The sequence below is a fragment of the Lepisosteus oculatus genome, chromosome 7 (assembly GCF_040954835.1).
Source record: "Lepisosteus oculatus isolate fLepOcu1 chromosome 7, fLepOcu1.hap2, whole genome shotgun sequence".
Lineage (NCBI taxonomy): Eukaryota > Metazoa > Chordata > Actinopteri > Semionotiformes > Lepisosteidae > Lepisosteus > Lepisosteus oculatus.
The window spans coordinates 40,035,562-40,052,805 of record NC_090702.1 but is presented as its reverse complement, the minus strand read 5'-3'; the positions used below and the strand labels follow the sequence as shown (position 1 = coordinate 40,052,805).

At 36.4% G+C, this 17,244-nt stretch overlaps 1 protein-coding gene across 1 annotated transcript; it reads left to right on the top strand.

Moving 5' to 3' along the window:
• Window positions 1–5,333: 5,333 nt before the first annotated feature.
• Window positions 5,334–14,478, top strand: wnt16 (wingless-type MMTV integration site family, member 16). The gene is made up of 4 exons (XM_006633374.3): window positions 5,334–5,659; window positions 5,818–6,044; window positions 8,372–8,643; window positions 12,661–14,478. The coding sequence occupies exons 1-4, from the start codon at window positions 5,565–5,567 to the stop codon at window positions 13,123–13,125; spliced, it is 1,059 nt and encodes a 352-aa protein (XP_006633437.1). The 5' UTR covers window positions 5,334–5,564; the 3' UTR covers window positions 13,126–14,478.
• The last annotated feature ends 2,766 nt before the right edge of the window (window positions 14,479–17,244 follow it).

Genomic DNA, 17,244 nt, shown 5'->3' with positions numbered 1-17,244 from the left:
TTAAGATGTTCCTGTTTTACATTCCATGTAAAGCAGTGTACACTTTAAAATAGATACTAAGTTTAAACCAGACTGCAAGGAGAGGCCTTACAGAGCTTAACCTTATGTATTTCCTTGGAATTTTATTGAAGCAAATCCCTTCTTTTCCTCCTAAAAGCTTGATTTTGTGGAACATCTGTAAGAGTCTTTCCAATTATGCCACACACAAAAATGGACACTTTACTCTCAACAAAGAGAGGATGTCTTGCACAGGATCTTTACCAGAAAACACAGATTTCTTCTCTTGAATTGCCCTAAGAAAAGAAAGGAACTGCAGCCAGCACAGAGAGCATAGCACCACAGAAGTAAGCATTTTCTTGCAAAAAAAGGTAACTCTGAAAGGTCCTTTCAATGCAAAGGTATTTATCTCCTAAATCACATTGTTATGTGAACCACAGCAGGGTGGTGTATACAGTATGTATAGCTGTAGAAAAATGCTGATCTGAAGTATATAATCCCTTTAAATAGTTTTTTTAAACATTTTATAGTTCATGGATAAGCCCCTTCATGTTATATTTCAGTTTTTCAGATTAATCACTTTCAACTAATCGTATTATTTAACCAACTTTGTAATACATCTAATATATTATCCGTGTCTGCAATATGAGGAATCTGACTCTAAGAAGATGCATGTGACATTGTTCATTACTGACCTGAAAAAGGAATGGTGTCTGTTAGATACATTTTTAGGTTTTCCTTTTTTTAATAATGACCAAAAGGAAACATAAAATTGGCATTACACATTCAGTAGTACCCCAAAGATATATTTTTCATTCAAGAACAAACCTATATGCGCCAGAAACTTATAGTTACTTACAATCAAGAAATAATTAAGAATTAGAGAATTCCCGGTTTTACTCTTTAAGGAACTCATAATTTAAATTGTTCAGTTCCAGCATGGCATCAAACGTCTATTTTCTGATTGTGTCATTAGTAAACACTCATCACTCACTATTTCTTGTTTTACTGTATGTTGATAGCAGCTGAACTGTAATTTAAATAATTAGTATTTATATTAGCTGCTGTTCTACACACTATCCACCATAGTTGTAAGTTCTAAAAGACTCTCAAAAAGATATTTTCACTGATTAGTTCATTTTGCCGATAGCTGTCAAATGTATTTTGCATTCAGTGCCTCACATATCACAGCTCCCATGTCCACTGGAAATTAATTTGTGACTCAATGTCCCATATTGACTCTTTTCCCTTTGCTATTGAGATTTGAAGAATGGACATACTGTATAAAGTGCACTGTAGCAATCTGCTTCTCCGTATTATTAAATTCTAATAGCACATGTTATTCAGCATAAAGAGAATTCAGAGAAAAGAGCAGTCCTATAAAAGTAAGCAAGATTAGTCCTGATGCATGTATGCAGTGCTTGCAGTTCTGTAAAAGATATTTTGGTTTAGCAAAGCCATGTCTCAGAGATCCAGCTACCCAGGCTTAAATTTCAACTGAAACTTTAATCCCTGTTATGTTGGAAGACGCTGAAAACTGACACTTCCTCTTCAACACATTTGTTATATTACAGTAATACAATATGTCCTTTTGACTTTAACACTGAACTACCATGAAAATATACAATTTGTCAAAAGACATACTTTCCCATAAGGGGTGAATGGCTGCCCTTACCATCCAAGTGTTATTTTAGTTTTAGAAATATACTGCAACATCGTACCACATGATTTTATCACCAGGTACGTAAGGATTGCAACAAAGCAAACTGAAAAACTACTGCACATACCAGTTTGTTTTCCCTTTTCTTTCTCAGCTGCTATTTGTTTTGTCATACTTGACAGGTGGACTCACTGAGCATGAGGTTTTTGTAAAATTATGTATGTTATATATAGTATAGAGAGTGATTTTATATGTGTAATATGGTCTGCTTGCAAGCTCATGTAAGGAGAATGTGATTAAATATTTGTGTACATGTTGAATAAATGTGTGACTATATTTTCATTCCATAAGATGTCATATTCTCCCTGCCCAACTCTGAACCACAGGAGGTTGAAACATAACAATATTATTGATGTTTTTATCAGAGGTAGGAATCAAAGTTTCTGTGCTTAGACTGTTACTGGTGCCTCAATCAAAAAGTCCATGAACTTCACATACTGTAGATACTAAATTAAATATTTATTTATAAAAAGTCAACTAAATTTACCATTCCTGCTTCACTGATTTCAGTTCTTAATACTCTATTTTAAACTCATCTGTGTAGACCAACAGTATAACCTTTATGTTGATAAAGCACAAATGCAATACTTGACTAGTCACCTTCCTTTATTTTTCAAAAAAGAAAAGCAAATTGTCTGGTTATGGATATGTTTCCATAAACACAGGCCACATGCAGGAGCACCTAAAGTTTTTGACAAGATCAGATCATTTTTATTGCCGTGACAAACAGGGCTCAATCCAAAGATTATGGTGCAACACCACGTAGGAGGTAGTAGTGTACCTGTCATCCAACCACTATGTGTGCAGCACACTTAACTAGGAGAAAGAATTAGTCTGCACTTTCTTTTGATGATGACTGGGTTGTGGTTCTCAAAACAGAAGCCAAGTTTCCTCTCTTTTACCCAACTGACAAGACTGGGCCTTTGTTTACCGTAGTTACGAAGGATGTAATCAGCCTACAGTTGGTCTCTTGAACGTGGGCTGGCCCCGACTGTAGTGGTTGTGGTCATTTAATCTAGCCCACCTCTCCCTTCCAAAAAGACTTTATGCAATATATGAGGTTGAGGTACCACAGACATTACAGTACTTACATTATACAGATATATTTTTAGATTTATTTTCCATTTAGAAATGTTGGACTCTGCCTTTCTGTCAAAGGTAAACACTACACAAACACACTAAGTGGTTTATTAGGGAAAAAAGCTTAGAAACACTGTAAAAGTAGTCAGTCAGTAGACATGAAGGAAGCCCGCAAATCTACAAAAAACGCTCGTTGCTTTCAAACAAAATACGGATTATGTTCCATAATTCTGAAGCAGCATATTTAAATATTAAAATGTTTCGGTCTTTGTTACTGTCTTTGTGTTTAGTATAAAAAATATTATGCGCGCAACCAGATTTTGGGTAATATATACTGTAAAGTGGATTTTTATTTATTGTTTTAGTTAAATTTGTTGTTAACCACTATGTTTAGCTTTATTCGGCCGCCTTACAAACCATCTTCAGTCTTTCTTGTTTTATGGACAAAACGTCGTTTTCATAGTAAACAATTGTTCGATAACTTTCAACGAATAGCTTTAAAAAGCATTGGCAGCAGACCTGTTTATGTACCAATTGCTTTGACACCTGGCCCACTGTTGCTCACGTGGAAGCTATTTACCTATGAAGCAGAAATCTGTCCGTAGGGGAAATGTTTTTAAAAAATGCGTGAATATGCGGCACAATGCTTAATGGTAAAACCCATGATGAGTAATGTTTCAAAATGTCTACGTACATTTACAAAAGTATGAAAAAATCATTCAAGACAATATTTCGTTTATTTACTGAAAAAACAACAACCACAAAGGGTTTCAGGTCGGCAGTAGCAATATACTGTACTGTATAGTGTAGTCCTGTATGTGCAACTGCAAATAATAATTCAGGAAAATAACAAACACAGGAGTACTTAATTTACTTGTAGTGGCGCGCTTTAAAGTTTAATATATACGAACTACGCTAAATATAGTAGTTAAAGAGTACATAGTTGGGGTTTTTAATGCCAAACCAGTTTATTGCCAGTTCATGATCTGACCTTTAAAACCGGGGGAAAATCTGAACACTGGGGCAAGGCAAAAGATTCACTGGAAACATAGTAAATATCTATTCCCTTTGGGAGAACAAATAGGCTACAATAACTGTTTGGGAACAAGTAAAATGTATTACTAAAATAATCATATCATCTTCAATTAGCATAAATTATCAAAACATTGACATCAGTACTTGCAGAGTGACGTAGAAGAGCTCAACTGCCTTCAACGTCAGTTGAGTGGTTTTAGTTCATATTAATTTTCAGAAGCAGATGGGTTTTGAAAAGATTTTTGGGCTTAAATGGCCATAATAATGTCACTCTCCCCCTCTTAAGTATTGGATTTACAGTTTCAGAAAATGTTATATTGTTAAAGATGTGTAACAAATATACTGTATTAACAAAGTTTGCCAGCTGCCTTTGACAGCTTTATAAAGAATGACTTGCTCAGCCGTCTTTCATTTCAGGTGAGTTCATATACTGTGTATAGTATAGTCATAGTTACAAAGGTTTTAAATTGGACAAGGCGAATGAACCTAACACGTCCGTGCTCTATGTTATGTTTCTGTTACAAAATGGAAGCTTTAATAGGCTGCAATTGGCACTTTTTGAGAAGCCTTTGGCGTTTCAAATACTGTATAGGCTGCTTTTGCTAATAATATAAATCATTATGAATAACGCTCTTGTGAATTAAGGGGAATAATTTGAATGACCCCAATATATATTGTACCTATATTCACAAGAAACTGCTTCTGTAAATATTTTTTGTTTTTGTTTTGGACCACACTACTGTAATTTATATTATTGTTTAAAAATCACTTCAAATAAAGTTTCTTTTTCAAGGGTTTCATACGTTGAGTAAATATAAACTGCTAAAAAATGATATCCTACTTTTTACACTTGTTTTTAATGTAATTATTTAAAAACATAAAGCGCTTACGACATGTTATTATGGCTTATTTATAGTCTACTTCATTATGAACTCAGTTATATGGCAGGTACCAGGCGATAGTAGTAACATTTGTAAAAATATTTATGTTGCTCCAAAACTAGGTGTTCGTAACTTATCTCAAATTAGTAGAAATTAATCTTTGCCTGATATATACTTCATCCAAATGAACGAAATTGCCGCAAACAATGTATTTACTCACACAATCCTACTATAAATAACGAATAAATGTTGAAATAGTTTTGTCTGTTCATATGCTAGATCACTTAAGAGAATTTATTCATATACATTAGCGAAGCTTAAAAGCGTTAATTCATTTCATGCTTTATGACAGTGTCCTCAGGAATTCAGTGTTTAACTTCGTGTTCGTGCTACTTCATTCTACAGTCGGCGACGGAGACGGTAGTTTTGGTTGCATCTTAGTGCCACCTTTAGAACAATGCTCTCTGCAGGTTATCCAATTGGCTTAGAGAATTACCGTATCTGCTGAATATTAATAGTAAGTCAAGCCAATCAGAGTCTGGGTGTGAGCACCGGAGGAGAGCTATCTCCGAGTCGCAGAAAAAAATGATCAAACTCTGTTTCCATTCTGCAGAGAAAACTAATCTTATTGCGGATCCGCATTGCTGTAGTTAAAAACGTTGTCAAGACTCGTTCACTGTTGGTTATTTAATGGGTCCCAGGGGATTATTTATCAAGATAAAAATTGTTTACGGACTGAAACAGCCTGGATCAATGTAGCCTACACCTTCTGACAGCATTTGACACTAAAGCAAGCAGATGGACTTCTTAACTTGTAGTACTGTCATGCTTCAGTTTTAAATGAGTTGGTCATGGAGAAAAGCGCTAAGTTTGGAATACATCGACTTTGCATTTTCTTGATTCTATTTTTTTCATTTTTCCCTTTCCATTCCCAGGGAAGCTGGATGTAAGTAGAGTTTTATATAATACATTGTTTCTCTCCACTTTTGTGTAATTACCCTTGCTACTGCACTTTGTATTCGCTTTTAATACATATATAATTAATATAAGGTGTTTACTTTTCTGACGTATTAATTACATTATATGTGGTTCTTTATACCGTAGGTGGCTGGGAATTACATCTTTAAGTATACCCGAGAAGATGGGATGCGGAAATCTACCTCTTACAAACAAACAGAAAGATCTATGTAAAAGAAAGCCGTACCTTCTACCTAGCATCAAAGAGGGAGCGCGGATGGGCATATCTGAGTGTCAAACTCAGTTCAAATATGAAAGATGGAATTGCTCCACTACCTCAGAATTTTCCGTGTTCGGATATGAGCTAACCAGCGGTGAGTATTATAGAAGTAGATTAAAATTAGGATAAAGGGTAATAGAAACACGACTTCGTTTATACGAAACGTAAACTTTGATCGATTTAGAGGAATTCAAAGTAGAATAACTTTAAAACATTTAAGTGTTCTAAATGCTTGTTCTAAATGTTTGTAATGTGTATTGTTTTGTTTTGTGTTTATATATTTTTTTCTTGCATATGAGCGAAGATATATGAGTACTGTATATTTAAGTGTGTGGAATTGAGTTAAGAAGTATTGTACTAGATTTCAGAATTTTCCGCATCAGACATTACAGCAGAAAATAATAATTTATTATACGATTTCAAATAAAAAAACGTTAAAATCTAACATACTGAATAATATATGTATCTAATACGTCTTCGAAATTTACTTTAAATATTTTCTCGTGATGCCTGAGATGGATACGATCGTCCATGATTTGATATTTGGGCCTTGAAAAGTTATTTGATTTAGAACACAGCTGTGGGGCCACACAGTTGTGTTGTTTCTGAAACTGCGGACATCTGCTTTGATTTAACTGTCTCAACAAACTAGTTAGCTATGGTCAAGTGTCTTCTTTGAACCAGGGGCTCATCCACAATCCCTGTCCTAATCCTGCAGAATTAGAATAATCAAAAGATGCATGACCGTCCTTTAATATTGTACAGCTATTTTATCTTCTGGATTATGGTTCATTTCTGTATGTTCAAACTTTGGGAATTAAGGAACTCCGCGTTTCGAGCTCTGTATAGCTTTGTTGTGCAGTGTATAAACAGAAAAATGTCCTCTTTTGCTAATTTGTAACTCTTTCTATCTGTGCATTTCTAACAACTTCAGAATTATACAATTTCCTTGTAAAGTTCGGTCAATAACTGTGGGAGTTTTCTTAAGAAGCTCTTCAATTACTTAAAAACTAGAGTAACATGCCCAGCTCCTGGATTGCATCAAGCTTTGTGTCTCAAATATTGCTATCATGTCAGTTTTTAATATATACTATAGTTAAAAATAAATCAGTCATGGAGATTTTTAAAGCATATTTGTTTTATTATGTGTAATAAGGGAGACAGCAGACCAAAGGTCCTTCAATAGAAGGATCTTAAAATCTGATGGCAAGGATAGAGGCAAAAGCCCAGTTTCCACTGCAGTTTAAATTCATTCTTATTTTTAAAATCTGATCTTATCTTTAAGATTTGTTCATGGAATTAGGCACCTCGTAAACCACTGTTATGTTTAGTCAAAAGGAGAAAGCATGACCATACAGAAACAACATTGTTTACTATTACAGTTAGTTCTCTTGTTAGGCGCATTTGCTTAACATTTTTCCTTCTTTGTTTTTTTAATACTTTGGGGGCAAAATATTACTATGTAAATCAATATGTATTATGTAAATATTCAGTTTAACAGGATTGGTAAGTGAAAAGGTTTGTGAAAAGTTGTTCCTTTTTTTGAAGTTGAAATTCATTTCCTGGCATTTTGAAGTTGTGGGGACAAAGTAACTTTTCCTTTAAAGTTTTTTTTTTACTAATGTAAAATTCTGATGTGCGATTAAGGGAGGCGTTTTGCGCCAAAGTGTTGTTGGAATTGATTTAATGGTCTTGGTGATGCATGGCCATGACTCTAGCCAAGACAAGCAAAATGAAAACGGATGGATGCATTTGTTGAACATCACAAACAGGGAATCCTGGATCCATCTCGGATTTCACCTTCTCTGCACAAGGCCTGTGTATTTTCTTCAAAGTGTTGCCTTTTAATACACGACATAGGGAGTTAATTAAATCAAACCAGCCATGTCACCATGAAACTCACAACCGTTAGGCCACTGATGCTCAGCAGGTGGAAGCCTGGCCAGTACCTGGATGGGAGACCTCCTGGAAAAACTAAGGCTGCTGCTGGAAGAGGTATTAGTGGGGCCAGTATGGGTAGCTCACCCTGCGGTCTGTGTGGGTCCTAATGCCCCAGTATAGCGACGGGGACACTATACTGTATAAAAGCGTCATCCTTCAGATGAGATGTAAAACTGAGGTCCTGACTTTCTGTGGTCATTAAAAATCACTGGGTGTTTTTCTAAAAGAGTAGGGGTGTTATCCTGGTGTCCTGGCCAAATTTCCCATTGACCTTTACCAATCTTGGCCTCTTAATAACCCCAATCCATGAACTGGCTTCATCACTCTGTTCTCCTCCCCAATGATAGCTGGTGTGGGGTGAGCGTACTGGCGCACTATGGCTACCATCCAGGTCATCCAGGTGGTGCTACACCACGCTATGAGTGGAGTGTCCAGAACAGTGCTATATAAGTGTAACCCCGCTTTTTGATTGATCGCCAGGGACGAAGGAGACCGCCTTCATCTATGCAGTTATGGCAGCTGGCCTGGTGCACACCGTGACGCGCTCCTGCAGTGCGGGGAACATGACCGAGTGCTCCTGCGACACCACCCTGCAAGGAGGGGGCTCCCCCAGGGAGGGCTGGCACTGGGGGGGGTGTTCGGATGACATCCAGTACGGCATGTGGTTCAGCCGAAGGTTCCTCGACAGCGCCACGGGGAACGCCTCTGCCCTGCTCGCCATGAACCAGCACAACAGTGAGGCTGGCCGACAGGTAAGGACGACCATGCTCAACCAGCAGTACAGAATTAGAACAATTGTCGTCGTCAAGTTATTATTTTTTTGTAAATATATGAAATATATCGTTCTCAACACAACGGCATCCTTGTGTGGAAACTATAAGTTTAAGTGTTACCTCAGAGTTACGATTCCTGAAGAAATTGAACTTTTGGTTGAGAAAAAGGTTTCTCAAGACTTTTAAAACACACAACGTGAAAGTTTTCTGTTTTGCGGGGCAGTGTAGTTTTATGAGAATCGATAATGAATGTCATTAGTGTGAGTAGTAAGTGTGGTTTTTAGTTCTGTAGCTAATGCTCATCGCACAGATGGAAATGAGGAAAATCCTTAGATAAAAGTGTGATCATGAAGAGAGTAGATATTGGAAGATTGGTTGATTCAGATGGTAGCAGCTACTTAATGTTTGATGTCTTAAATTATCGCTTTAAATATTATCTTATGAAAGTTGTCATGATTTCCAATTCAGTATCTTTTAGGGTATACAACTGCAGAAGTAATCTTTCTGGTACAGTTCCTGCTACCACTCTCATTTGCATACTGAGGTGGTCAGACTCATGTGGTAAGGACACGTGTGCACAGTTACATTATGTAATGTGTGCTTAAAATGTGAGGACAGCAGATTAATGTGGGCAGTGTAATCACATTAGATATCTGTGTGAACCGAGTCTGTAAATCTGTCTCCTTTCTAATGGTAGTGCAATGTGGCTGAAATCTTCACATTTACAGTATATATTACAGCTAGAATATGGGAAAGGGAACATAAAAACTTATTTATTACAAGACTAAGGACAGGGTAATCACTGGGCAATCTAGAAACATTGCCCAGTGATTACCTTGCACCATATTGATGACCAACTGTAATGTAAGTGACTGCAGACATTGACTGTTTCTAACTAAACTTAAAGTCCTAGCTGTATTAAGTAGACCTTAGTCCTATGCAGTTAAAGTCTACAAACAGTAAAATGCTTAGTAAGAATTGCTGGTTCGTCTCAGGAAAAATAGAGTGAATTTTAATGGCACACGCGCCCATGAATAAAATAAAACGCATTATCTCTTCAGAACATATCCTGTTAGTTAGCAAACATCCCATTTCTTACATTTATCAGAATGCGGCACTGACTAAATGCATTGCAAATTATTCAGCAAGTATTTCATAGAAAGAACATGGTATGCATTCCACATTTTCACCTGCAATTATAAGGAGTAAAATCTGCCTGTATAGGGCAAGCAGCACCAAAAAAACCTCAACACATCCCTCTGAAACCAGATTCCTGAGAGACACTTCCGATTGAAGCAGAACACAATTAATAAAGCCAGCTGGTTCTAATGCTCTCTTACAGTTGTGTTCTTTTTTACCATGTGGTATTCAAGCTGAAATGCCAAAACAAATAAAAATGGCTGAAAAGATTTTACACTTTTGGACTGTAGCATGGAAATTTTTATTATAAAAATGAAAACAAAGCAAAACAAAAAATTGTGATGATTTATCTTAAGATAAAACTTGCATGTTAGGACTAGCAGTATTCGTCCGAGAACTGACAGTGTTGAACTACAGATGGAATACTGCTTGATTACTCCAAAATGGTCAGCGTTGTACTCAGCCCTTTGGCATTTACTGCATTTGAATTTCCCCTCTCCTCCTACCCTTCAAAAGAAAGCTCAGCAGAGGCTAGACCTGGAGCAAAAATTGTCAATTAAATTAAAACTTTGCAAACAATACTGATGAGGTTTTTTTATTTCCTGTGTAATATCAGATATATTTTTCATGGGGCTGCTGCTTATTTTGGGAGGAAACCTTCTTCATGTATTGAACAACTTCTCCCATGAGAAAGGATTTGAGCTGAAATGTTGAATAGCCCAATTAAAAACTGTAAAATTAAATGAGTTGTTTTGCATAAGAATGAAAGGTGCCAAGCACAACAATTGAATATGTTAATTGAGAAGTATCCAGACATAATATGTCAAGATACTAACAACTAAACGTAATGTATGATTCTTGTAATGTAATCAATTTCCCACTTATTTAACGGCATTATTCTGACAATTCACTGAGTGTTACTATACTATCAGTTTACTAACACTACAGTAGTCTAAGAAAATAACTGTTGATCTCCATCCTTATATTTTTTTGGAGTGCTGGAATGCCTCTTCACGATAAAGATGTTCAGAAAGAGACAGGATTTCTATGATAGCAATGAGATGATTTTCTTGTACATTCCTCTGCCTCTGTAATAAAGATGCATTCATGAGCAATTAGTTTTCTAATTAAGCCCCTCGTGGACATTCGTGTGAGGAAAGTCTGGGATGGATCATGCAAGTGCAGTCTGCTCTTAGGGATCATGTGCTGCTGCTCCCAAAATAATGGAGATTTTGCTTCAGAGAAAAAAAGGAAAATTTAACATAAAGGGAAAAACTAAAGATACCTTTCCATTCATTTGCTATGTACAGAAAAACAAGTTGGATTGAAAGAGAAGGGAAAGCAACTGAATGTAAAAAAAAACCTTTAACTCACAGATTCTTTTTTCTGCATCATTCCTAGAGGAGAAACTATGTAAAAGTCATTTTCTTTCCTAACTTGATAAAATGGAGATTTAAGAATGATTGGTATTTGGCAAAGTGTTCCACACACAAATGCCAGGAACATTTCATGGATCAACACACAAAAAAAACAGGTTTTCTTTTTTAAAAAAAAAAACATAGGCAAACATGAAACCTGTATATATTAACGCTTCAATTCTAAGATTCTCTCTGTATACTAACTAACTGACTGACCCTTTTAGTCAGCATCCTGAGAAAAGCCTCACAATCCCAGCCTAATAAACTCTAAGCAAAAGTACACACTGCGTCTTTGACGCATAGTGGCACTAATTTGACAGAAACTCCGAAAGGTACTGCTGCAGCAAATGTCACACCAGAGTAAGAGGAGAGTGAACTCTCGGGTTGTTTACAATATAGTTAAATTCTAACAAAATCATTGTATGGGGAGCAGGGCTGTAAAAACACAAATACTCTACTTTTCCACTCTTTCATATCAAACATCTACAGAGAACAAATTGTAGAGTAATGCCTAATCCACTGGAGGCTTGCAAGTAACCACTTATTTAGCATCCTGAGAAAATAGTGTTTTGTTTTAGTGTTTAGTGTTTTTTTTGGTCTCCGTACACTCTTGGATACTTCTCTTTCAGTATAAAAAATTAAATGAAAGTATTTTTTTTTCTAGGTAATAGAATTGAGAATAAGCAGGGTTTGGTAATACAAATCTTTGGTCACAATGAAGTTTCTAGGATAATAATGGTACATACACTGATAGAATTTAGTGTATTATAGTTCAATCAAGAGAACTAAGATTTGTAATTGATTTTTAAGTGATTTATTTGCAATGCTTTATGCACCGTCATGCCATTTTAATTCTCTAAATTAATTTAATTCTCTAAACACCGTTTGCGTCCTAGTTTAATTAAACCCAGCTTAAGAGATGTTTTCAAATGAAGTCAAAATAAAACATTTTGAATTAATACCACACATTCGCTCAATGTGCCACATCCACAGTACATCCACAGATCATGTTAAGAATCTATGTGATGCCAAGTGAAGCCAAGGCGTAGGCAGGAAACTTAATATTTCTTTTGAAATTCAAAGCATTTACCGATTCAAAGCCCATCTAATGAATATCAGGGAAGAGATCTTTAAAGCTGGCTTTCAGTCGTATGATGCGTGCCTCCCTGCTCATGCTTCACTTGCTTTCTTGGATCCGTCCAACGAGGTGGTGAGGAATCATGTTCCCCTTCCACCCAGCCAAGGATTGCCACAGATTGCATGCTAAGCCACTGAGAATTGCTTAGTGGGCAGGAGTACCTCGAAAGATAGGACCTAAAGGCCCCGAATATGACATCCAAGATGCATGGCTTAATAAACACCTGTTCTCCTGAGGGCTCCTGACTGAAATGAACCTCTCGGCATAAAGCAGGGTTTGACGCTGTCTCTCACCCCTCAGGCCGTGGCGAAGATGATGTCCACAGACTGTCGCTGTCACGGGGTGTCGGGCTCTTGTGCCGTCAAGACCTGCTGGAAGACCATGTCCACTTTCGAGAAGGTCGGCAGCTTCCTGAAGGACAGATACGAGAACAGCATTCAGGTGCTGGACAGGTCAAGAAAGAAGGTGCGCCGGAAAGAGAAAGACCAGAGGAGGGTACCGGTCAGCAAGGAAGAGCTGATCTACGTGAACAAGTCCCCCAACTACTGTTTGGAGGACAGGAAAGCAGGGATAGCCGGCACACGTGGCCGGAAGTGTAACCGCACCTCAGCAGGGCCTGATGGGTGCAATTTGCTTTGCTGCGGCCGAGGCTATAACACACACGTCGTGCGGCACGTGGAGCGCTGCGAGTGCAAGTTTGTGTGGTGCTGCTATGTGCGCTGCAGGCGCTGTGAAAGCATGACTGACATGCACACCTGCAAATAGCAAACCGGCCTGCAGGAGTGGTCGGAGAACAGATGAGACAGGCAGCCATTTCAGAGAAAAAAGGGTAAATCGAGAGGCAGAGCTTTCTGTCGAAAAGCGAGAACTCAGGAAGAAAATGACGAAAGACGTGACCAAAAAAACAAGGAGACGACCCCCCCCCCACAGCTGAAAATCTTTTGAAGGTGTCAAGCAGAAAAAAAAAGACCGCGTGACCTCCTAAGAGACGGTATTTACATTCAGTGATACATGAACTCATGAGGGGGGGGGAGACTGATTTAAAAAACATCTGAGTGAAATAAAGACATACCTTCTGCAAAACAGGTCCTCACCAGGCCTGAATCTGTAGGCATCAGCATCAGGCTGCCAGTAAAAGAAGCCAAACACACCTACATTACAGAAACAGTAATGGTAAGTATGGCGCGTTCAAGATGCAAAAAAGGGAATATAAAGGGAATAACTGTCAGAAAATGCAAAAAGGTTTACATTAAGTAAAAAATCTGAATTTAATAAAAAAGCCAGAGCATGTGAAGTTTGTGTAAAGGTCCGCAATTTTTTTGTGATGAGAACTGATCTATTGCAGCCATAAATGTCTGATGTAACTAAGCAACAAAGCTGCTAGAGTTGCTATTATGAGCAGTAGGATTATCTGAATTAAACTGGATATGGTAGTAACAAATCATCCTTAAAATATATACAATATTATGTGATCACAAAAACTTTGTCTTTAGGTATTTTTCTCATTTTAACATTTTTAAATTTACTAAAAGCTCATAGGTTTGCATAACCCCAACCAAAATGTACATTAAAAAAAAAATGTATTTTGCTCTTGAAACAAAACAATAGTGATTTTGAAATTTTAAAACTGTACAGTCAGAAAACAACAATACAAGAACATATATATATAAAGTGAAAGTAGTATTTTTTTAACTTCATTACATTGTTTATATTTTGTAAATATTTAAGTTATACAAAATTCATAAGAAAAGAAAAAAGATACTTATTTTTTGAATGCTTTTTGGAACTGAAGCCCTCATTTTGTTTGTCATAAACCTTTGTTTTTAGTTAAATTGTGCTTCATTTTCTCTGTTTCTGCTTACGGCAACCACATTTCTTTGTTATTCTTTTTTTTTAACATATTTATGTATTTCTTCTGTTTTAATGTCCTCATATTACCAAAAATGAAGGGGAGTTCTTTCTTAAAAGTAAGTTGTTTCAGACTGCTTAGGGCAAATTTCCATATACTGTATACTGTATATATGTTTGTATTTATATATATCACTACGCTTTGGAAGCATATGTGGTTGATTGTCTTTTGAGGCATTCTGATTAATTAAAACATAGGCACTTTGTCTGTCCCCTGGCACAAATTTGCCTCTTTTCTGTGAGTGTGGAGCAATGATTTGTGAAAAGTGACATACCTGTGCAAAATACCACAAGTCCTTTTTTAAAAGAGGCTTTAAGGTTAACTTTGACCCTATATTTCAATGGAACACTGGATCTTTAATGTGCACAATGATTTATTAGGTTTTAGAAAAGATAAACAGAGAATGCTTCATCATTAAAGTTTTGTTTTACATGGCTGAGAGAAAATTAGGCATGGAAAAAAGGTTTTAAACTCCATTTTAAAATGTCTTCCAAGTTCCTAAATCATGCGGTATTATAGCACACATACTGTTTTCAGACTTGCACATAAAAGCATAAAAGGATCCTATTTTGTTCGCTGAAAAAAGGCTTTATTAGATGATAGCTGCAATAAGAATGTAATGTGTTGAATGACATTATTGGCTTATTTAATTTACATTCAGGAGAAATTACAGACTTGGAAGGTTTATTAGTATTTTAACCACAGTTAGTGCTTCTGCGTTTTGTAGGCTTGAAATGTCAAATGTTTTTTTTATATAAACCACAATAGTACCTGTCCTAAAATTACACTAATATGCTTTACTAGTAGTGTCACTCTACTAGTTTTAGAATAATTTTGATTGATTAGTAACTAGTTTTACTCCTGTTTTTCTCAACACATTGGCTACTTTCCTGGAGTTTTACTGAAATCCAGCTAGGAATGAACTGTAGATTAATGTGAAAATACAGTAATGATTTCAAAAGACAGCTTCATACAGTTTATGCTTTTTGGTATTTACATGTAAACGTTCTATGAGAATAGCCCATCTGATTTGTGTAACGCTAAGTTGTATGGTGTTAGTAACAGAATTGTCTGGGCATTCAATACTGTGCAACCACAGTAATACTGATGCTGTGGCCTGCTATCCTGCTGTGTAATAGAATATTTTTTTTGTGAAATAAGTGTAAAAGTAGATTTTGTACAGAAAATTCATTTTATCTGTAATGGTAATTAAGCATTAAGACAAAACAAGCTTCAGGAATTTAAACCTTGGGACATTTGTATTACCAGAAAATGCTTGGAAATTGACTTGAATGCGCTGGCAAGACTTAGAGCTCTAGAGAGAAAGATCATTTACAAGAAGTGGTTTCATCTAAGCTCCTTCCTTGAGGAGTTTTCAGATCACCTCTAAAATCCAGGAAACCCTGAAGATTGAGTTGGTAAATTTACAATGTTCACTGACTAGTTTCATTTGCAATTTATAAATAACCCATTGAACATATTGGTTATTGCAGTCTGTTAGTTCTGCTTTTTACCCGACTTACTTGTATGAGAAGAATTCAGTTCTGCTATATTATTTATCCCCAATTAATCACTAATTGTCTGGCTTCACAGAAGTCTTTTACTTTTTACCAAAAGTAGGAAGAGAGAGCATTTGCAAAGTTAAGGTTAAGGCATGGTGTTCTTTCTGGAATGTGGTTCATTGTCCTGGCAACTCATGCAAACAACAGATCCAAGTTATAAACTTTAAAACTCCTGAGAAGTTTACCAATGGTTTTAACTACATGGGCATACAGTAGGAGGGGGCAATTTCTGGCAAACTTTTAGCTGCGGAGTGTTTCATAGTAGAGTAAAAGACCATTTCAAATCACTCTGAAAGGATGGTTGTCCTAAGAAATTGAGAGTCAGTTTTAACAAATACCTACATTAAAAGCAGTGCTGGGAAGAGTTACTTTTAAAAAGTTACTTATGTAAGAAATTATTTTGTTAAATTAATACAGGTTGTAAAATTAAGTTGTGGCAAATTGTTTTGAAGAAATGATTACCTTATGCAGTAACTATGCACAAACCTATATTAATTGTTGTGTTGACATTTTTAAAATTATAATTGTGAATATAACATTTAAAATAATATTTTCCACCACTTCTTGTATAGAGGATTCCGTTTTATAATTAACAAGGAAATTACACCTGTAACTGATTATTTTTCAAAAGGAACTTTTCCCAACACTGAACATAAAGTAAAAAAAGTATAAAATACTGACCACCAGAACATTACTCTATGAAGATTTTCTTAAATTTGTAGAAATGGTTATTGGTTAATAACCCATGATCTACCGTGACGTACTCAGATGATTTTGAGTGTTGCATAAAGCACTAAATTATAACATTAATAAGAGAGTATATCAGGCACAGGTGAGGAGAGGATTTCATTTGTTAATTTTGTTAGACTATGAAACCATGCTTACAATACCTGACTTCAGACCACCCTGGGGAAATACGCTGTTCATGCCTTCTTTGGTATTCTCTGGAAAACAGCCTTTTTCCTAACAAATCATTAGTCAAGTCAAACCCTCACTGAACTGGATAGAGTTCTTGTTATCCTCTACAGTCAGCACAGTGTCTCTCTCTCTCTCTGCTTGAGGTGGTAACAGCCAGCAATGTCTAAACTGGCAACACATCAGCATAGACATAGAGCCAAACACAGCCCATTAATTACAGGCTATGATCTTAAAGACCACAAGGCGACACAGTGAGTGATGGGAAGGTCCATGCATGATGGTCTGACCAGGTACTGTGTCTCCATAGAGCTCCACTTGCAGTTGTAGCAGTAATATTAGTAGCAGGAACAGGAATAGGAGTAGTAGCAGGAATAATAATAATAATAATACACTTATATAGCACTTTTCTGGACATTCCACCCAAAGCGCTTTAAAGGTAATGGGGACTCCCCTCCACCACCAATGGGTAGCCCCCACTTGGATGATGTAATTATA